This window comes from Salmo trutta, chromosome 2, assembly GCF_901001165.1.
Source record: "Salmo trutta chromosome 2, fSalTru1.1, whole genome shotgun sequence".
In the NCBI taxonomy this organism is placed as follows: Eukaryota; Metazoa; Chordata; class Actinopteri; order Salmoniformes; family Salmonidae; genus Salmo; species Salmo trutta.
In genome coordinates, this window is record NC_042958.1 from 39,254,361 (window position 1) to 39,277,911 (window position 23,551).

Consider the following 23,551-nt stretch of genomic DNA (forward strand, 5'->3'; position numbering starts at 1 on the left):
AACATATCTGGGACCAGGCTAGTAAAACATGGTTGTTGGTAGAGAACATATCTGGGACCAGGCTAGTAGAACATGGTTGTTGGTAGAGAACAGATCTGGGACCAGGGTAGTAGAACATGGTTTTGGTGGAGAACATATCTGTGACCAGGCTAGTAGAACATAGTTTTGGTAGAGAACATATCTGTGACCAGGCTAGTAGAACATGGTTTTGGTAGAGAACAGATCTGGGAACAGGCTTGTAAAACATGGTTGTTGGTAGAGACCATATCTGTCACCAGGCTAGTAGAACATGGTTTTAGTAGACAACATATCTTGGAACAGGCTAGTAAAACATGGTTGTTGATGGTGAAGTTACATAATTAGTTGTTAGAGTATTTTTATCCAGTGTTCAGCTCCACAGGTGTTGCTGAGAAAAGAGTCCAGTGCAGAGCAGCAGTATCTCAACAACACTGCAGGTCCAGGACAGATCATATTACCATGCAACAGGTCTAACTCATACTGTAATACAGGGTTTGACCAGTAGACCTATGGATGTGTATTCTTTCTACATTAATACTCAAAATATAGAGCCTGGTGGAACCAGCCTGATCGCCGCGTTCACCATTCTGATATGTGACGGGAAACTGACTGGTTACAACAAGCTACAAAACAGAGGTTCTTATTGAAAATGGCCCAAAATAGTGTGTAGCGCTTTCTCTTGTCATGCTCCATTCCCATAGTGGCTCAGTGGTTCAGTCCAACCATACATGGTAATAGGCCGGGGGAAATGAAGGAAGGGAAGTCATGGGGTGAAGTCTTAAGGAGTTACACAGAGGCTACGTCCCAAATGGAACCCTATTCTCCTAGAGTCAAAAGTGCTGCGCTGTATAAAGAATAGTGTTGCATTTTGGACACAACAGGGAAACGGCTGGTGAAGTCTTTATTGAGCTGTGGGTTTAATGGGACACAACCAGGGAAACGGCTGGTGATGTCTTTATTGAGCTGTGGGCTTAATGGGACACAACAGGGAAACGGCTGGTGAAGTCTTTATTGAGCTGTGGGGTTAATGGGACACAACCAGGGAAACGGCTGGTGAAGTCTTTATTGAGCTGTGGGGTTAATGGGACACAACCAAGGAAACGGCTGGTGAAGTCTTTATTGAGCTGTGGGGTTAATGGGACACAACAGGGAAACGGCTGGTGAAGTCTTTATTGAGCCTGTGGGGTTAATGGGACACAACCAGGGAAACGGCTGCTGAATTCTTTATTGAGCTTGTGGGGTTAATGGGACACAACCAGGGAAACGGCTGGTGATGTCTTTATTGAGCTGTGGGGTTAATGGGACACAACCATGGAAACGGCTGGTGAAGTCTTTATTGAGCTGTGGGGTTAATGGGACACAACCAGGGAAACGGCTGGTGAAGTCTATATTGAGCTGTGGGGTTAATGGGACACAACCAGGGAAACGGCTGGTGAAGTCTTTATTGAGCTGTGGGGTTAATGGGACACAACCAGGGAAACGGCTGGTGATGTCTTTATTGAGCTGTGGGGTTAATGGGACACAACCAGGGAAACGTCTGGTGAAGTCTTTATTGAGTTGTGGGGTTAATGGGACAGTGCCGGTACTGTTCACTTTATCCTTCTCAGATTGCGGACAGTAGGGTTTGTTTACAGACATAAGGGACGTCTGTCTCCTGGTGGACAGTCTGGTCTGAGACATGTTTAAATGTGCAATTACAGTAACTATTTAAATGGACAGTTTAACATTCTCCTCAAGTGAGGTGATTATGGTTGAATGCTGGGGGCCTGATTGGCTCATGTCTTTTATGGCTTGAACCAGTGGTGAGGCTTCACTCAGAGAGGAGTAACCATGCACCAACACACTGCTAAGGCCCTGGAAGTGGGTTACTGTGCCTCCTCTTAACAATGACGTTTGATCCATTAAATGTTGTATTTTTTGCCTTAAAGGACCATGGCAGCGTGTTTGGGTTCCTACAGACGTTGGGGCCCAGAGCAAGGTCCCCAAGGAAAGACAGAGATGCTGAGACGGTAGTGGTACCCCAGAATGACAGCTACACCCAACGCACTTCCCTCTTTAACCAGGAAGTACTAAAGGTAAGAACCAATCACCTGCATCTTTAACCAGGAAGTACTACAGGTAGGAACCAATCAACCTTAAAGGGACAGTACCCTCAGCAACCACAGTCGAACTAATGTTTTTAGTTCATAACACATGGTCAATAGATTGATTTGATTAGTGTTTTCATGTTGGTTAATACATGCCTGATCAGCTTGCTTTCAATGAGCAAGCCCTGCAGTAATGGGTTGGCAGAAAAACAAGCATCATGTCAGGGAGAAGGAATGGAGACCTTGTCCCATGATCCTTAGAGCAGAACAGAATGTTGAGTGATTTAGATTCTGTCCCGAGTATGAGCTATGAAGCGCGGGAGGGAAGTAGAGGAGGAGGGGGTAGGACGGGGAGAAGAGTAGAGAGGGGGAGAAGGGGAGAGGCAATGGGAGGAAGAAGAGAGGTGAAGGGAGGGGCGGGAGTGAGGGAACAGCCAAAAGGGAAGAAATTATTTGTGGATGACATCATTGTCTGGCTCCATGTCTTCATGCCTCCTGAAGAGTAACCCTAACCCAGTACAGAACAACCAGCCAGCCAACCAGGCAGAACAACCCTAACCTTAACCTAGTACAGAACAACCAGCCAGCCAAACAGACAGAACAACACTAACCCAGTACAGAACAACCAGCCAGCCAACCAGGTAGAACAACCCTAACCCAGTACAGAACAACCAGCCAACCAACCAGGCAGAACAACTCTAACCCAGTACAGAACAACCAGCCAGCCAAACAGGCAGAACAACCCTAACCCTAACCGAGTACAGAACAACCAGCCAGCCAACCAGGCAGAACAACCCTAACCCAGTACAGAACAACCAGCCAGCCAACCAGGCAGAACAACCAACCAGCCAACCAGGCAGAACAACCCTAACCTTAACCTAGTACAGAACAACCAGCCAGCCAAACAGGCAGAACAACACTAGCCCAGTACAGAACAACCAGCCAGCCAACCAGGCAGAACAACCCTAACCCAGTACAGAACAACCAGCCAGCCAACCAGGCAGAACAACCCTAACCTTAATCTAGTACAGAACAACCAGCCAGCCAAACAGGCAGAACAACACTAACCCAGTACAGAACAACCAGCCAGCCAACCAGGCAGAACAACCCTAACCTTAACCTAGTACAGAACAACCAGCCAGCCAACCAGGCAGAACAACACTAACCCAGTACAGAACAACCAGCCAACCAACCAGGCAGAACAACCCCATCCCAGTACAGAGCAACCAACCAGGCAGAACAACCCTAACCCAGTACAGAACAACCAACCAACCAGCCAAACAGGCAGAACAACACTAACCCAGTACAGAACAACCAGCCAACCAACCAGGCAGAACAACCCCATCCCAGTACAGAGCAACCAACCAGGCAGAACAACCCTAACCCAGTACAGAACAACCAGCCAACCAACCAGGCAGAACAACACTAACCCAGTACAGAACAACCAGCCAGCCAACCAACCAGGCAGAACAACCCTAACCCAGTACAGAACAACCAGCCAACCAACCAGGCAGAACAACCCTAACCTTAACCTAGTACAGGTCTGTCTCACGGTCTGCAGCTGGTCTGTCTCCTTCACCACGTCTGTCTCTCGTGGCAGTCTGCCTGTGTGTCTCGTGGCAGTCTGTCTCTCTGCCTGCCTTTCTGGGTCTATTTAAAATAGCCTGTCTGTCTCTTGGCTGCTCTGTAAAACAGCCTGTCTGTCTCTTGGCTGCTCTGTAAAACATCTCAGCTTTCTGCAACTCACTTCCATGGTAGAGAGGAACTAGAGGAACAGGGCATTACAAGATTCAGTTCAACATAATTGGTTATTGGATACATTGTCATCGTTACTGTAGCCAATTAGAACTGTTTCCTGTCCACCTGACCTGTTTGGTTGCTAGGCTACCAGTGATACATTGGTCCTTAGCGACCTTGGCTTATAGAATTATGATGGGGTCAAATTATTAATAAATTACAGAAATCCATGTGGAAAAGTTGCATATATCAGCTTCCCATGCTTTGTGGGTGTAGAAAATAGCTACATTTGGATCGACAGTCCATTGTTTTTATTATCAGGTCAAAACAGGAAGCAACAGGAAGAAACAAAGAAACATAACTTCCTGTTCGAGGTCATTATGGTCTGTATGCTATGGAGGAGATGAGCAGAGGCCTGGTTAGGAAGGGAGGCCTGGTTAGGAGGAGAGCAGAGGCCTGGTTAGGAGGGGAGGCCTGGTTAGGAGGGGAGCAGAGGAGGCCTGGTTAGGAGGAGAGCAGAGGAGGCCTGGTTTGGAGGAGAGTAGAGGCCTTGTTAGGAGGGGAGCAGAGGAGGCCTGGTTAGGAGGAGAGCAGAGGAGGCCTGGTTAGGAGGAGAGAAGAGGAAGCCTGGTTAGGAGGAGAGCAGAGGAGGCCTGGTTAGGAGGAGAGAAGAGGAGGCCTGGTTTGGAGGGGAGGCCTGGTTAGGAGGAGAGCAGAGGAAGCCTGGTTAGGAGGAGAGCAGAGGAGGCCTGGTTTGGAGGGGAGGCCTGGTTAGGAGGAGAGCAGAGGAGGCCTGGTTAGGAGGAGAGCAGAGGAAGCCTGGTTAGGAGGAGAAGCAGAGGAGGCAGGTTAGGAGGGGAGCAGAGGAGGCCTGGTTAGGAGGGGAGCAGAGGAGGCCTGGTTAGGAGGAGAGCAGAGGAGACCTGGTTAGGAGGAGAGCAGAGGAAGCCTGGATAGAAGGGGAGCAGAGGAGGTCTGGTTAGGAGGGGAGCAGAGGAGGCCTGGTTTGGAGGGGAGACCTGGTTAGGAGGAGAGCAGAGGAGGCCTGGTTAGGAGGGGAGCAGAAGAGGCCTGGTTAGGAGGAGAGCAGAGGAGGCCTGGTTAGGAGGAGAGCAGAGGAAGCCTGGTTAGGAGGAGAAGCAGAGGAGGCAGGTTAGGAGGGGAGCAGAGGAGCCCTGGTTAGGAGGGGAGCAGAGGAGGCCTGGTTAGGAGGAGAGCAGAGGAGACCTGGTTAGGAGGAGAGCAGAGGAAGCCTGGATAGAAGGGGAGCAGAGGAGGTCTGGTTAGGAGGGGAGCAGAGGAGGCCTGGTTTGGAGGGGAGACCTGGTTAGGAGGAGAGCAGAGGAGGCCTGGTTAGGAGGGGAGCAGAAGAGGCCTGGTTAGGAGGAGAGCAGAGGAGGCCTGGTTAGGAGGAGAGCAGAGGAAGCCTGGTTAGGAGGAGAAGCAGAGGAGGCAGGTTAGGAGGGGAGCAGAGGAGCCCTGGTTAGGAGGGGAGCAGAGGAGGCCTGGTTAGGAGGAGAGCAGAGGAGACCTGGTTAGGAGGAGAGCAGAGGAAGCCTGGATAGAAGGGGAGCAGAGGAGGTCTGGTTAGGAGGGGAGCAGAGGAGGCCTGGTTTGGAGGGGAGACCTGGTTAGGAGGAGAGCAGAGGAGGCCTGGTTAGGAGGGGAGCAGAAGAGGCCTGGTTAGGAGGAGAGCAGAGGAGACCTGGTTAGGAGGAGAGCAGAGGAAGCCTGGATAGAAGAGGAGCAGAGGAGGCCTGGTTAGGAGGGGAGCAGAGGAGGCCTGGTTAGGAGGGGAGCAGAGGAGGCCTGGTTTGGAGGAGAGCGGAGGAGGCCTGGTTAGGAGGGGAGCAGAGGAGGCCTGGTTAGGAGGGGAAGCCTGGTTTGGAGGGGAGGCCTGGTTAGGAGGGGGAGAAGCAGAGGCCTGGTTAGAGGAGCCCAGCAATACCTCCATGTCACTACAAGTCCCCAGGGAGGTCTTACATTTAAAGACCTCTCTCTGAGGAGAGATGCCATCATATTTTAAAGTTATGCAAATACGCTTGTGTGGTTGCCAAGTGATTTGAGGTTTTGATGGTTAGTTGACATGAAAGAAGAGCTGTAGTCGAGCCCAAAGAGATACCGTATCATGTTTTGTTTCATTCTGTGGTCAAGCCCTTCGTTAGAGCACTTCACCAGAGCCTTTCACTCAAAGTACCTCTTAGAAGTCCACAAGAGACCTCTAGCTGTTTCACTGGAGTTGTGAAGGTGAAATGTAGGGTGCTTCCCAAATGGCACTACTTTTGACCCATAGGTCCCCTGTCAAATGTAGTGCACTTTAAAGGGAATAGGGTGTCATTTGGGTTTCATTGTCATCTGTTTAACCATCATCTCTTACCACCATCTCACCCCCTAGCCCTGGATAACTATAAAAACAGCACTGTGTAGATGGACTCTTTGTGCTACGATCAGAGTGAAACAGGCCATTAACCATAATGTCTTATTTGATCCATATGATTACTGTGTCGTTGGTGGGCTTCTGACAGCTACAGGCAGTTACAGATACATTTCATACCAAACTGTAGTGTTCTTCAGTTCCTAGAGTCTGGCCACCTGACTCAGGCCGCTGTTCTCTCCAGGAAGGGCAGCAGTTCAGAAAGAGAAAACCTGCGTCCCAAATGGCACCCTATTCCCTATGGGCCTTGGTCAAACCAGCATGTTACATGTGCAACAAGAGGAAAATAAACTCTACACCACCATTACTCCACACACAGAGATACGTACAAAACTCTCCCTCGCTCTCAACTTGGCAAATCTGACCATAATTATATACTCCTGATTCCAGCTTAAAAGCAAAAACTAAAGCAGGAAGTACCAGTGACTCGCTAAATACGGAAGTGGTCAGATGACGCAGATGCTAAGCTACAGGACTGTTTTGCTAGCACAGATTTGGATATATTCCAGGACTCATCCGATGGCATTGAAGAGTACACCACATCAGTCACCGGCTTCATCAATAAGTGCATTGATGACTTTGTCCCCACAGTGACCGTACATACATACCCCAACCAGAAGCCATGGATTACAGGCAACATCCGCACTGAGCTAAAGGGTAGAGCTGCTGCTTTCAAGTAGCGGGATGCTAACCCGAACGCTTATAAGAAATCTTGCTATGGCCTAAGACGAACCATCAAACAGGCAAAGCGTAAATACGGGACTAAGATTGAATCCTACTACACCGGCTCCGACACTCGTCGAATGTGGCAGGGCTTGCAAACTATTACGATACTACAAAGGGAAGCTTAGCTGCGAGCTGCCCAGTGACACAAGCCTAACAGATGAGCTAAACAACTTCTATGCTCGCTTCGAGGCAAGCAACACTGAAACATGCATGAGAGCACCAGCTGTTCCAGAAGGCTGTGTGATCACGCTCGCCGTAGTCGATGTGAGCATGACCTTTCAACAGGTCATCATTCAAAAGGCCGCAGGGCCAGATGAATTACCAGGACGTCTACTGTGAGCATGTGTTCTGAGGAGGCCTCCCTCTGCATCTGGATCCTGGACTTCCTGACGGGCCGCTCCCAGGACCTAAGGGTAGGCAACAACACATCTGCCACGTTGATCCTCAACACGGGGGCCCCTCAGGGGTGCATGCTCAGTCCCCTCCTGTACTCCCTGTTCACCCATGACTGCATGGCCAAGCATGACTCCAAAACCTTCATTAAGTTTGCCAACAACACAACAGTGAGACAGCCTATAGGGAGGAGGTCAGAGACCTAGAAGTGTGGTGCCAGGACAACAACCTCTCCCTCAACTGATCAAGACAAAGGAGATGATCGTGGATTACAGGAAAAGGAGGGCCGAGCACGCCCCCATTCTCATCGACATGGCTGTAGGGGAACAGGTTGAGATCCTACAAGTGTCTTGGTGTCCACATCACCAACAAACTATTATGGTCCAAACACACCAAGACAGTCGTGAAGAGGGCATGACATTGTCTATACCCTCTCAGAAGACTTGGAATGGATCCTCAGTTCCTCAGCTGCTCGGCCTTCGACCGCAAGGCGCTACAGAGGGTAGTGCATACGGCCCAGTACATTACGGGGGCCAAGCTTCTTGTCATCTAAGACCTCTATACTAGGCGGTGTCAGAAGAAGGCCCTAAAAAATTGTCTAAGACTCCAGCCACCTTAGTCATAGACTGTTTTCTCTGCTACGGCACGGTACCGGAGCGCAAAGTCTAGGTCCAAAAGACTTAACAACTGACCAGCTCATCAAATGGCTATCCGGGCTATTTGCATTGACCTTCCCCCCTTTTTTACACTGCTGCTACTTGCTGTTTATTATCTATGCATAATCACTTTACCCCTCCCTGTTGGGGTGGCAGGTAGCCTAGTGGTTAGAGCATTGGGCCAGTAACCAAAAGGTTGCTGGATCAAATCCCTGAGCTGACAAGGTAAAAATCTGTTGTTCTGCCCCTCAGTAAAACAGTTAACCCACAGTTCCCCTGGCACCAAAGATGTGGATGTCGACTACGGCAGCCCCCTGCATCTCAGAGGGGTTGGGTTAAATGCACAAGGCACATTTCAGTTGAATGCATTCAATAATTCAACTGACTAGGTATCCTCCTTTCCCTACATGTTCATATTACCTTGACTAACCTGTACCCCAGCACATTGACTCTGTACTGTATATAGCCTCCACATTGACTCTGTACTGTAACACCCTGTATATAGCCTCCACATTGACTCTGTACCGGTACCCCCTCTATATAGCCTTGTTAATTTATTATTGCTTTTCAATTTTTTACTTTAGTTTATTTAGTAAATATTTTCTTAACTCTTATTTTTCTTAAAACTGCATTGTTGGTTAAGGGCTTGTAAGTAAGTATTTCATGGTTAGGTCTAAACCTGTTGTATTCAGCATGTGACAAATACTATTTGATTTGATTTTGTCATTTTTGTTTTTTTCTTCTTGGTAGCAGATTAATTTCTTCAGTCTCCTGAAGTTGAAAAGGCGCTTTTGCGCCTTCTTCGCCACACTGTGGGTGTGGGTGGACCAATTCAGATTGTCCATGATGTGTACGCCGAGGCACTTGAAGCTTTCCACCTTCTCCACTGCAGTACCATCGATGTAGATAGAGGCGTGCTCCTTCTGCTGTTTCTTGTAGTCCACGATCAGCTCATTCGTTTTGTTGCCGTTGAGGGAGAGGTTATTTTCCAGGCACCACTCCGCCAGGGCCCTCACCTCCTCCCTGTAGGGTGTCTTGTCATTGTTGGTAGGCTTACTACTACATCAGGCTTACTACTGTTGTGTTGTCTGCAATCGTGATGATTGATTTGGAGGCATGCATGGCAATGCAGTCATGGGTGAACAGGGAGTACAGGAGGGGGCTGAGCATGCACCCTTGTGGGCCCTCAGTGTTGAGGATCAGCAAAGTGGAGATGTTGTTTCCTACCATCACTAAGTACATTTACATTTACATTTAAGTCATTTAGCAGACACTCTTATCCAGAGCGACTTACAAATTGGTGCATTCACCTTATGATATCCAGTGGAACAACCACTTTACAATAGTACATCTAAATCTTTTAGGGGGGGGTTAGAAGGATTACTTTATCCTATCCTAGGTATTCCTTAAAGAGGTGGGGTTTCAGGTGTCTCCGGAAGGTGGTGATTGACTCTGCTGTCCTGGCGTCGTGAGGGAGCTTGTTCCACCATAGGGGTGCCAGAGCAGCGAACAGTTTTGACTGGGCTGAGCGGGACCTGTGCTTCCTCAGAGGTAGGGGGGCCAGCAGGCCAGAGGTGGATGAGCGCAGTGCCCTCGTTTGGGTGTAGGGACTGATCAGAGCCTGAAGGTACGGAGGTGCCATTCCCCTCACGGCTCCGTAGGCAAGCACCATGGTCTTGTAGCAGATGTGAGCTTCAACTGGAAGCCAGTGAAGAGAGCGGAGGAGCGGGGTGACGTGAGAGAACTTGGGAAGGTTGAACACCAGATGGGCTGCGGCATTCTGGATGAGTTGTAGGGGTTTAATGGCACAGGCAGGGAGCCCAGCCAACAGCGAGTTGCAGTAATCCAGACGGGAGATGACAAGTGCCTGGATTAGGACCTGCACCGCTTCCTGTGTGAGGCAGGGTCGTACTCTGCGAATGTTGTAGAGCATGAACCTACAGGATCGGGTCACCGCCTTGATGTTAGTGGAGAATGACAGGGTGTTGTCCAGGGTCACGCCAAGGTTCTTAGCACTCTGGGAGGAGGACACAATGGAGTTGTCAACCGTGATGGCAAGATCATGGAACGGGCAGTCCTTCCCTGGGAGGAAAAGCAGCTCCGTCTTGCCGAGGTTCAGCTTGAGGTGGTGATCCGTCATCCACACTGATATGTCTGCCAGACATGCAGAGATGCGATTCGCCACCTGGTTATCAGAAGGGGGAAAGGAGAAGATTATTTGAATGTCGTCTGCATAGCAATGATAGGAGAGACCATGTGAGGATATGACAGAGCCAAGTGACTTGGTGTATAGCGAGAATAGGAGAGCGCCTAGAACAGAGCCCTTACTACTACACCAGTAGTAAGCATTCCCTGTGGCTCAGTTGGTAGAGCATGGTGTTTGCAACAACAGCATGGTGTGTGCAATGCCAGGGTTGTGGGTTCGATTCCCACGGGGGGCCAGTACAAAAAAATAAAAAATATAAAAACGTATGAAATGTATGCATTCACTACTGTAAGTCGCTCTGGATAAGAGCGTCTGCTAAATGACTAAAAGATAATGTAAATGTAAGTGGGGGTGGGCAGGTAGCCTTATGAGGGTTAACACGCTTACATGTCTTACTCATGTCGGCCACATAGAAAACGTGGAGACAGCCCACAGTTGTTGGGAGTGGGCCTTGTTGGAGGCACTGTGTTATCCTCAAAGCGGGTGAAGAAGGTGCTTAGCTTGTCTGGGCACAAGATGTCAGTGTCCTCGATGTGGCTGGTTTTCCTTTTGTAGTCTGTGATTGTCTGTAGACACTGCCACATATGTCTCCTGTCTGAGCCGTTGAATTGCGACTCCAATTTGTCTCTGTATTGACGTTTTCCCTGTTTAATTGCCTTGAGGAGGGAATAACTACACTGTATTCGACCATATTCCCAGTCACCTCGCCGTGGTTAGGATGTTGGCATGGGAATACCCCCCTGAAATGGACAAAAATGAATGGGAACATATTGCCATTGGAAGAAACATATACACAATCGCAAATACCCCTCAATTGGATGGCAGTTCATGCAAACCATATTGCAAATGGCATATGGCAAATGCCAAGTGTCATACAGCAAAGATCCCAAAGATGACGAGTGCGCTCCACTGTAGATTTTCATATTGCAAATGGACATAAAGTCAAGACCCAAGTGTCAAATGTAGAACATTTAAAAAATAAAATAATATATCACCCTCTAAAAAAGTGCTTTCTGGACCATTTTTCTAAATTCTTTCCAAAAAAATTGTCAATTATACATATATAAGAACTGTATGAACATACCATTGTCATATTTTATTGTCATACTTTTTTACTTGTCCATAAGGCATATGTTTTGTCCATTTGCAATATGATATCATAGGAAGTCAAAAGTCAAAGTCAAAAGTCTGTGAAGCATTGCCAAGCGCCATAAGAAATGTCCAAATGCAATATGAAAGCATTGAAAGTGCCAAATCAGGATGTTATGTCCATTTGCCATATATGATCATAGGAAGTCGGTTTCAAAACCCAAAAGTCAGTGAACCATGTCCAAATGACATTTATACTGCCCAAATGATATATATCACTGTGTTAAGCCCTGAATCAACCTGGCAGGTCTATTTGTCATGCAGGGACATGGTGAGAGAGAAGTGGGACTCTGTCATTTTTTAATGATTTTTTGAAAAAAGTCCAAAATGACCAGGGGCACCCCCTATTGGATGGGCACGGGTGGGGGGTGCTCCCTACCCAGATGTGGACCCCTTGCACCCTCCTAAAGGCATTCAAAACCATTTACAAAATGTGCTCCTGGTAACCCGTTCCAATCACCAGGCTCACAGCTGTCCATTTGCAATATGTTTCAATGGGCATTTACCGTCACAAATTTTCCATGCTCAAAATTACTGCAGAAATGCGAAATTGACTGGCCCAATGAACTCGGAATGGCCGGGCAGTAATAGTGGTTCCTCTCCATCGCTCGTTGTGTTGATTTCATCATGTCCACTTGGTGATGGTTTTTCACTGTTGAATCTTATTGCAAATGTATAAAAGTCAGCCAGCAAGTGAGCGTCCATCAGTCAATAAGATATCATTCTGACACCAAACTGATACAAACTAACACAAAAAACCCACTTTGTCCAACTCGGTTAGAAGCCAACTATTACATCTTTCAGAGCAGGCCCAAAATTCACAGCGCCTTCTGTTTAAACCATAATAAAAACATAAAACACGTAGTTACATTCTAGCTGTGGGTCCAGTTCTGACATTATGTGTAGGCCTAGCTGAGGCAACCCCGAATCCTGAGTTTCGTCTCGATAGGTCATTCGGAGCCCGAGCAGCAACCTTAATTGGTGCTGAAAATCCACTTTCTCCGGGCATTGCTACGGGGTCCTTGAATGAGCTATCGGACAGAAACGTTAGGGTCCATCTCTATGGGCTGAGGCGGTTTCAATGCACCTAGTCTTGTGACACGGGGACTTTTCTAAATGTCATCATTTTCGCGATGGTCAAAATTAATTGAAGTTATTGCAAATGTACAAGGCTGTTTCTCGGCCTGAGAACCATCTAGAACCACATAACTCACTGTGCACAACCGACTTAAGCCCTATAACAGGTTTCTAAAGTTTCAGAGCTCTTGGTTTGATGGTTCTTTGATGCTTCGAACGCAGGTAACTATTGCAGGCTCTGTGTGTCTGTAAGCCCCACACTGTGTCACTCCCCATTGACTGTGCATACAATAGAAAAATGGCTAGTTCTATTTTTCCTTACACTGTAGGTTCATGTACTTTGACGTGAAGCAGTCAAATTAGCTCTGTATTACTGTTTTCAACCTTTAATCCCAGAAAATGGGCATCAACTCAAAAAGCGTTGCGGCCTCGACGCCATCTTGTTTCTGGGCTAAAAATACATTTGGCCAAACCTGTGCTCACCGAGTTTCGTCTTTGAAGTATTTTCCGTTTACGAGAAATGTCCGTTTGGTGATGTTTTGTCCATTTGCAATAAGCAGCCAGTTGCCATCTGGTGGAATTTTCAGGAACAGCAGAAAAATTTCAATATTAAAAAAAATTATATTGTGGAAACCAAATGTCCGAGAGACTTTGATGACTTCCCGGAAGACCGGGCCCTGGGGGATGACTTGAGGCCAAGTTAACAACACCAGCGGACATCTAGTAAGGGACTGTATATTTGCAATATGGAGATCCTCATCAACCACATGGGAAATGCCACCCTTATGTAGGAAATTGAACAAGCACAGCACTTAAAGGACTGAGAGAAATTGATGATAAAAAGATTGCGGGGACTGTTTTGTTAGATTTAAGTGTGGCTTTTAACAATATCAATTGTAGTTTGAGCTGGAAAAAAGATGTGTTATATTTTACACCCCCTGCTATATTGTGGATCAAGAGTAACATGTCTAACAGAACACAGCGGGTGTTCTTTAATGGAAGCCTCAACTTAATCCAGGTAGAATCAGGAATTCCCTAGGGCAGCTGTCTAGGCCACCTACTTTTCTCAATCTTTAATGACATGCCAGCTACTATGGTGACTTAAATGAATGCAACCCTTAACTTCTTGAGGCTACCTGGGACGTTAGCGTGCCACCTGTGGCGCACCCTATCAACAGCAGGTGCATTTCAAGAGCGGCAAATTTGAAACCAAATAAATGTACAAATTCAAATTTCTCAAACATACAACTAACTTACAGCCTTTGAAAGATAAACATCTTCTTAATCTAACCACGTTTACCGATTTCAAAAAGGTTTTACGGGGAAAGCATAAAGTTAGGTTATGTTAGGAGAGTACATTGACAATAGCTGTGTGCAATGCATTGTCGATTCAAAGACATGCGTCACCAAAACCATACAATCAGCTAAAATTATGCACTAACCTTTTACAATCTCCATCAGATGACACTCCTAGGACATTTTGTTAGACAATGCATGCATTTTTAGTTCTATCAAGTTCATATTTATATCTAAAAACAGTGTTTTACTATGGCGTTGATGTTCAGGAAATCGTTTCCCTCCAATACCGGCAGTCAAGTCATGACGACAAAATAATTAATTAATATTAGAAAACATTGCTAAAATATTATATTGTCATTCAAAGAATTATAGATTTACATCTCTTGAACGCAATGGACTTGTCAGATTTTAAATTAACCTTACTGGGAAATCACACTTTGCAATAATCTGAGCACTGCGCCAGAAAAATACGCATCGCGATACAGACTAACCGCCATGTTGGAGGAATCTAAAATCGAAAATACTATATAAATAATCCATTACCTTTGATTCTCTTCATCAGATGTCACTTCCAAAGAGTCCCAGGTCCATAACGAATGTAGTTTTGTTCAAAAAAGCTCATCATTTATGTCGAAAAACCTCCGTGTTGTAGCGCATGATCTAAGCCAGCCGGACTTCACTTCACTTCAAGAACGGAAAAAATATATTTCCGTTCGTTCAAACATGTCAAACGTTGTATCGCATAAATCATTAGGGCCTTTTTTAACCAGAACATGAATAAAATTCAAGGCGGACCATTGGGTTTTCTTTTAAAACGTTTCGGAATGAGAGTACCCACCATCAAATCGCGCGCCAGGGTGAATGATGGACCATCACGTTCCATGGCTCTTATTCGGTCAGATCTCACTGTAGAACACTCAAAACACTTTGTAAAGGCTGGGGACATCTTGTGGAAGCAATAGGAAGTGCCAGAATATAATTCACCCCCTTTGTTTTTCAATGGCATAGGCTCAAAGTCAATTCAACACATCAGGTATCCACTTCCTGTCAGAATCTGTCTCAGGGTTTTGCCTGCCAAATGAGTTCTGTTATACTCACAGACACCATTCAAACAGTTTTTGAAACTTTAGGGTGTTTTCTATCCATATATAATAAGTATATGCATATTGTAGTTACTGGGTAGGTGTAGGAGGCATTTAAAAATGGGCACATCTTTTTTCAAAAAAGTCTCAATACTGCCCCCTATACCCTAACAGGTTAAACAAAGAGCTGCAGTTATTTTCAGAATGGGTGGCAAGGAATACATTAGCCCTAAATATTTCTAAAACTAAAAGCATTGTTTTGGGGAAAAATCATTCATAAACCTCAACTAAATCTTACAATAAATAATGTGGAAATGTAGCAACTTTAAGTGACTAAACTGCTTGGAGTAACCCTGGATTGCAAACTCATGGTCAAAACATATTGATACAACAGTAGCTAAGATGGGGAGAAGTCGGTCCATAATAAAGCGCTACTCTACCTTTTTAACAGCACTATAAACAAGGCAGGTCCTACAGGTGTTACGTGGAGCGGAACAGGTGAACCAAAGAGCAGACTCAGACGAGGAGACTGGGATGAAGTAGCCAAGGTATTTATTGAAACACAAGGGGAAGATGGAGTGCAGGCCAGGGGAAGCTCGGGTGGGTTGCAGGAAACCAGGTGTGGAGGCTGAGGCTGGAGCAAGAGGTGTTGGGACAGGGTAAGCAGGTCCGGAGGGGAATCCAAGGGAGCAGTAGAATGGGGGATCCAGGACAGAGTAGCAGGACTGACGAGGCGTGGGCCTGGAGACAGGGACCAGAGTCAGAGCGGGCAGAACTGCAGCAGGGAGGAAAACAGCATCAGGCAAGGAAAACAGGCACAACAGGATAGCGGGATCTGAATAGTAACAAGTGGCTAAAACCGTAGATTGACTGAGCAGAGATTCCAATCTGGCAGCGTGAAAGTGGCAGGGCTGAGTATTTGTAGAGGTCTTGATTATGGAACAGGTTGCAGCTGGTGGAGATCTGCTCTGACTCCAGCACACCTGTCTCCACCCACACAATCACAGAGAGAGAGAGAGAGAGAGAGAGAGAGAGAGAGAGAGAGAGAGAGAGAGAGAGAGAGAGAGAGAGAGAGAGAGAGAGAGAGAGAGAGAGGGGGAGAGAGAGAGCATTGGGTTGTGGCGGCAGGTCAAGAAGACACAGGACTAACAGTAGAGGGCTTGGCAGGTGCAGATGTAACAACAGGCCCTAGTTTTGTTGCACCTGGACTACTGTCGTGTGGTCAGGTGCCACAAAGAGGGACTTAGGAAAATTGCAATTGGCTCAGAACAGGGCAGCACGACTCACCCTAACCCTAAAATAAAACTTTTACATTACCGTGTAGTTTACCAGTAAAATGGTCTCACGGGACTTATTTTTATTTAATTAACCTTTATTTAACCAGGAAGGGCTCATTGAGATTCGAAATCTCTTTTTCAAGAGCGTCCTGGCCAAGATTGGCAGCACCAAGTCATTACACAATTACAGACAGACGACATGAAAAACTACAGGTAATCTAGTAAAAAAAACATAGAATTTACAAGAGTATAACAAAATCATAAAACAGCTAATTAGAAACATTGACAGGTCAGGGAATCAGCCTCAAAATCCTTCATCAGTGATTTAAAAACACCAATCGGGACAAGTTCTTCCAGTTTAAAAGTATTTTGTAAGGTGTTCCAAGCCGATGGCGCAGAGTACATTTACATTTACATTTACGTCATTTAGCAGACGCTCTTATCCAGAGCGACTTAATACATAAAAGCCCTTTTACCAAATTCAGTTCGGACATTTGGAACAGTTAGCAGGATAAAGTCCTGCGAACAAAGAGAGTACCCACCACATTTCTGACCAATAAAAATGGCCAAATAAAATGGTAGTAAACCCAAAATGGCTTTGTAAATAAAAGTATACCAATGACTGAGCCTATGATTAACTACAGAAGGCCAGCCAACCCTGGTATTTAAAGTGCAGTGGTGGGTTTTGCAGTTCAAAATAAATCTCAATGCTTCACGGTAAAGGGTGTCAATTGATCTCAAACACTGAGTGGAAGCATTCATATATAAAATATCCCCATAGTCTCGTAAAGGCATAAATGTAGCTGATACTAGCCTCCTGGTTTCAAAAGAAAAACGGCCTTATTCCTAAAATAAAATCACAACTTCAGCTTCAGGTTACAGTCTCAATCTCATTGCCCTGACAGGTAGTAATTGTCACGCCCTGATTCGTTTCACCTGTCCTTGTGCTTGTCTCCATATCCCCATGGGTACTTATACCTGTGTTCTCTGTTTGTCTGTTGCCAGTTTGTCTTGTTTGTCAAGTCAATTGACACAAGGTATGTTGAACAGTATAAAAAGCAGTTTGCAAGTTCTGGAAAGCTTTTGTGAGAGATGAGGCACAACAATAAATAACAGTATCATCAGCATAAAAGTGAAGTTGCGCATTTTGCAAATTTTTGTCTAAATTATTTATATTAATAGTGAATAAGAGGGGACCAAGTACAGAGCCCTGGGGCACACCATTACATACAGACAATTTAACAGACATGAGCCCATCAAATTGAGTGCACTGAGTTCTATCAGACAGATAGTTAGCAACCTACGCTCGACAATCTCTGCCCCAGTATAGCATGATCAACTGTATCAAAAGCCTTTGAGATCAATAAAAAGTGAGACACAGCGCTGTTTTTTGTCAACGGCTTCAGTGATGTCATTTAAAACCTTCATGGCTGCTGTAATTGTGCTATGCTTCTTCTTGAAGCCCGATTGGTACATTGATAAAATAGAGTTAGTATATAAAATCTATTTTAGCTGTTCACTAACAATGGTTTCAAATATTTTCGCCAGGGGTGACAGCTTTGAGATTGGACTATAATTATTTAAGAGTTGGATCTCTTTTAAAAGTGGTAGGACAAATGCTGATTTCCAGATCTTTGGAATTTCATTACATTCCAGGGTTAGATTGAACAGATGTGTAAGTGGTTCAGCTATGAAATATGGACATACTCGGTATACTTATCCTGAAAGACAGAAATGATCTCAATCCAATACATTTTAATAGAACGTTAGCAAACATAGATGAGATCTTGCTACCATGGAAAGGAAAATACCTGTTTATTTGTGGAAAGATCACCCTGACTAAATCTTTAGTCATATCCCAGTTTACCTATTTGCTTATGTCCCTGCCTACACCTAGTGACCTGCTTTTAAATTATATGAGCAAAAATATTCAATTGTATTTGGAATGGCAAGCCAGACATGGGCCTATTTATATAATGAATATGAATTCGGAGGGCAGAAATTATTAAATATTAAAGCATTAGACCTCTCACTAAAGGCGTCAGTCATGCAAAAGTTATATTTAAATCCAAACTGGTTCTTTAGCAAATCAGTAAGAATGTCTCACCCCATGTTCAAGAATGAACTTTATCTCTTTATTCAGATTACAACTTCTCACTTTTGGTTATTACAAAATATTGTGACTTTTAAACAAACCATAGAAAGTTGGTCACAATTTCAGTTTAATCCACCAGAAATGACAGAACAAATAATACAACAAATATTATTGTTAAACTCAAATATACTTACTGATAGAAAAACTTTATTTTTTGATAAAAATGTAAAAAAAGGTATATTCTTTGTAAATGATATCATAAATAGGACTGGTGGAGTTATGTCACACAGGCAGCTAACAAAAACCTATGGAAATGTCTGCTCTACCCAAAATTACAACCAACTAATTGCAGAATTACCGCAAAAATAGAAGAGGCAAGTGGAAGGGGGAAAAAGTAAGGAACTTATCTGTTGGCCCTGCATTTAAGACCAAAATTGGTTAATGAAGAGAGATTTTAGATGCACCGATGCTATGGCACATGTTTTATGATAAAAAAATAAAATAAAATTATTAACCTTTATTTATCTAAGCAAGTCAGTTTTTGGTCACGGGTCCAGGAATGGCTGAAGAATTGCAACATTTCCCTAGAGCTAACTCTGGAGGATTTGAACAGTCATAGTCAATCGATCAATAATTTGATAATACTTTTAGCAAAAATGTTTATCTTTAATTTACAATCTGTCGAAGCAATGAGAATAGAAAGGTTCAGAACTTTTGTGAAACATCACAGCACAGTTGAAAAATATATGGCAAATAGAAATCCAATATGGATGGTGTAGAGAGATAGATGGGAGGGGTTTTGTGGAGCTGAAGAGTGGGACTAATAACAACAAGATAACTCATGTAAAATATACTGTGTCTGTAAAATGTAGATAGGTTCAGAACTGTTGTGAAATAGCACAGATAAAAATGTATGGCAAATAGAATGGATGGACATCATAGAGGAAGGCCAGGACTAAAAACAAACAAAATATGACTACTATAAAATAGATTGTGTCCGTAAAATGTATATAGTATGTATAAGCTGGAAGTAGAAAACCTGGTGTTGTTGTTTATTAGTTTACTCCAATTAGGGGAGGAGTATTAGGGTTAGGGGAAAATAATAAAGGAAAATATATATAGTCACAGGCCGGCTCATAGCCTGTGGCAAAAATGAGGGGACATAAACAGGTATAGGCCAATCAAAAGGTTATTTATTATAAACCACAAAAAAACTAAAAACTATTAACTTTAAACAACAAAAAAAGGAATGAGGTGTGGAAATGTCATAATGTAGGGTGTATGTAACGTGCATGAATGCATGAATCTGTGTGTGAACATGACTGAGTGGAAACTACGTAAAACTACAAAGGAACAAACAAAACAGGAGGAGCAGGGAGAGAGAGAGAAGAGTGATTGGTGAAGCAGTTTTAAATAACCTGAGCCCAGGTGGCTCCAATCACGCCAGCTCCAATCACTAACGACCCTCCTCTGCCTGCAGGAGGAACCGCCCCTGCACTGCAGAGGGGCCGTGACACCCCCCTCCTTAAAATGAGGGCCCCACCCTCAACCCAAATTACAACCCAACATATTCAAAACAATCCAAAATTCCCACCCAAAATACAAAACGGATACCAGTCCCGGCTCCTAGCAGTAGCCCCGTGTCCCCTAGCTGACTGTCCGTCCTCAAACTCAGCAGCCCTGGTACCTGGGGAGCAATTTAAGAGGAAAGAGGTGCAAACAGCCCGCAGGGGTCAGCAGAGAGAAAATGCAAACTAGGTTAAAGGAGCACGGGACAGAGCATCAGCAATTATATTATCCTTACCCCTAATGTGTCTAATATCAAGGTTGAATGGTTGTAAGAACAAAGCCCAACGCATCAGGCGCTGGTTGGGATTTAGCAGGGACTTCAGAAAAATAAGTGGGTTGTGGTCAGTGAACACAGTTAAAGGGGTTAAACCAGAACCAACATAGACCTCGAAGTGCTGTAAAACCCAAATGAGACCTAAAGCCTGCTTTTCAATTACAGAATAGCTTTGCTGATACTTATTACATTTCCGGGAAAAGAAACTGACTGGACACTCAACATTGTCATCATTTTCCTGGAGAAGCACAGCCCCAGCACCGATTTGACTGGCGTCTACCTGCAATTTGAAAAGTTTCCCAAAATTTGGTGCTGCCAACACGGGTGCCAAACACAAAAGAGCCTTCACTGCATCAAAGGTCCCGGGTTCAAATCTGCGAGAGGTCCCGGGTTCAAATCCCGGATGAGCCCCCACTTGTCACAGGCCGGCTCATAGCCTGTGGCAAAAATGAGGGGACATAAACAACAGGTATAGGCCAGTCAAAGGGTTCTTTATTGTAAACCAAAACCGTGTTAACTTTAAAAAAGAAAAAGTAATGAGGTGTGGAAATGTCATAATGTAGGGTGTATGTAAGGTGCATGGTTGCATGAATCTGTGTGTGTGAACATGACTGAGTGGAAACTAAGTTAACCTACAAAGGAACAAACAAAACAGGATCATACCTGGAGGAGCAGGGAGAGAGAGCAGAGGGATTAGTGAAGCAGTTTAATACCCTGAGCCCAGGTGGCTCCAATCACTAACGACCCACCTCTGCCTGCAGGAGGAACCGCCCCTGCACTGCAGAGGGGGGGCCGTGACAATATATATCTGTGTATTTGTATGTGTGTGTATGTGTATTTAATCCTAGTAAAAATTCCCTGTCTTAGGTCAGTTAGGATCACCACTTTATTTTAAGAATGTGAAATGTCAGAATAATAGTAGAGAGAATGATTTATTTTAGCTTTTATTTCTTTCATCACATTCCCAGTAGGTCAGAAGTTTACATACACTCAATTAATATTTGGTAACATTGCCTTTAAATTGTTTATCTTGGGTCAAATATTTCAGGTAGCCTTCCACAAGCTTCCCACAATAAGTTGGGTGAATTTTGGCCCATTCCTCCTGACCTGGCTGGTGTAACTGAGTCAGGTTTGTAGGCCTCCTTGCTCACACACGCTTTTTCAGTTCTGCCCACAAATTTTCTATAGGATTGAGGTCAGGGCTTTGTGATGGCCACTCCAATACCTTGACTTTGCTGTCCTTAACCTGTTGGGGCTAGGGGGCAGTATTTTCACGGCCGGATAAAAAACGTACCCAATTTAAACTGGTTACTACTCTTGTCCAGAAATGAGAATATGCATATAATTACTCGATTTGGATAGAAAACACTCTAAAGTTTCTAAAACTGTTTGAATGGTGTCTGTGAGTATAACAGAACTCATATGGCAGGCCAAAACCTGAGAAGATTTCATACAGGAAGTGCCCTGTCTGACAATTTGTTGTCCTTCTGTTGCATCTCTATCAAAAATACAGCATCTGTGCGGTAACGTGACACTTTCTAAGGCTTCCATTGGCTGTGTAAAGCCGCCAGAAAGTGGAATGGGGTGTCTGCTGTCTCTGGGCAAAGTATAGGAGCAGAGTTTATAAGTGGTCAGCCTGGGGACAGTGAGACTGAGATGCGCGTTCACGAGACTTTTTTTCTTTCAGTCTTTGAATGAATACAACATTGCTCGGTTGGAATATTATCGCTATTTTACGAGAAAAATAGCATAAAAATTGATTTTAAACAGCGTTTGACATGCTTCTATGTACGGTAAGGGAATATTTAGAATTTTTTTTGTCACGAAATGCGCTCGCGCGTTACCCTTCGGATAGTGACCTGAACGCACGAACAAAATGGAGGTATTTGGATATAACTATGGATTATTTGGAACCAAAACAACATTTGTTGTTGAAGTAGAAGTCCTGGGAGTGCATTTTGACGAAGAACAGCAAAGGTAATCCAATTTTTCTAATAGTAATTCTGAGTTTAGTGAGCCCCAAACTTGGTGGGTGTCAAATTAGCTAGCCTGTGATGGCCGAGCTATGTACTCAGAATATTGCAAAATGTGCTTTCGCCGAAAAGCTATTTTAAGGGTTGGTCTGGGAACAGCCCTAGTCTAACCTACTGTCTGTGGCTAACCTGCAGCAGGGTGGAGGGTTAATCAGAGCCCAGCACCCCGGAAATTCTAAGATCCAGGACTTCTTAATTCGGCTGGAGGAGTTATGGGAGGAGCTAAGGAGACGACATCACAGGAACCAGGTCTACCTGCAGGCAGGAGAGGAGATGAGCTTTAGGGTAAGACACCTCTCTCTCTCTCTCTCTCTCTCTCTCTCTCTCTCTCTCTCTCTCTCTCTCTCTTATTCAGTACTATTAGCTCTCTGCCAAGTTATGTGTAGCAGAGCTTCTGAGGTGGATCCACCTAACATTCAACAAAGGCAGAGCAGGCTGACCTTCAGAGGAATTATACAGGGGAACACAGTATATACACTGGGGTGCATTCAATTACCACATGGAAAGAACAGAGCAGGACAGACAGGCAGACAGCCACAATGATAACAAACTAACTGGGACTGAACAGAACAATTGAAGCCCAAATTATAACCTATTGCCTATATAGTGCATTACTTTTGACCCGGGCCCACAGACCAATATATAGGGAATAGGGTGCCATTTGGGATACAGTCAGTCTTCAGTGGGCCAGTTTAGACCACAGTGTTCGGTGGGTCAGTTTAGACCACAGTGTTCAGTGGGTCAGTTTAGACTACGGTGTTCAGTGGGCCAGTTTAGACCACAGTGTTCAGTGGGCCAGTTTAGACCACCGTGTTCAGCGGGCCAGTTTAGACCACAGTGTTCCGTTGGCCAGTTTAGACCACAGTGTTCAGTGGGTCATTTTAGACCACAGTGTTCAGTGGGCCAGTTTAGACCACAGTGTTCAGCGGGCCAGTTTAGACCACAGGGTTCAGCTGGCCAGTTTAGACCACAGTGTTCAGCTGGCCAGTTTAGACCACAGTGTTCCGTTGGCCATTTTAGACCACAGTGTTCAGTGGGCCAGTTTAGACCACAGTGTTCAGCGGGCCAGTTTAGACCACAGTGTTCAGTGGGCCAGTTTAGACCACAGTGTTTAAAAAAAGGGGTGGATCAGCTTAATATTGCAGAAAGAATATTGCTTCCATCAATGTAATTGTCTGCATCATTTCCAATCCCCCTTATATTTTTGGGGTAAATATATATATATCCATACACGCATGCGTACATATACACATATATACATACACATACCTATATAGACATACATACTTTTTTAAAGAATATACCTTTATTATTATTCCCCGCAAACCCTACCACCGATCGCCCAATTGGAGTAAACTAATAAACACTTCGGCTTTTACCTTCAATTTATTCATCTTATACACATTTTACAGACACAGTCTATTTTACAATAGTTATTT

General features: G+C 44.8%; 1 protein-coding gene across 1 annotated transcript in view; it reads left to right on the forward strand.

The window, feature by feature from the left end:
- The window catches only part of mymx (myomixer), an 87,199-nt gene that overhangs the window by 9,916 nt on the left and 53,732 nt on the right, over positions 1-23,551 (forward strand). The window contains exons 2-3 of the mRNA XM_029701881.1: positions 1,947-2,093; positions 22,248-22,397. Of these exons, the coding sequence (XP_029557741.1) occupies positions 1,947-2,093; positions 22,248-22,397 (297 nt within the window). The remainder of the gene's footprint in view (positions 1-1,946; positions 2,094-22,247; positions 22,398-23,551) is intronic.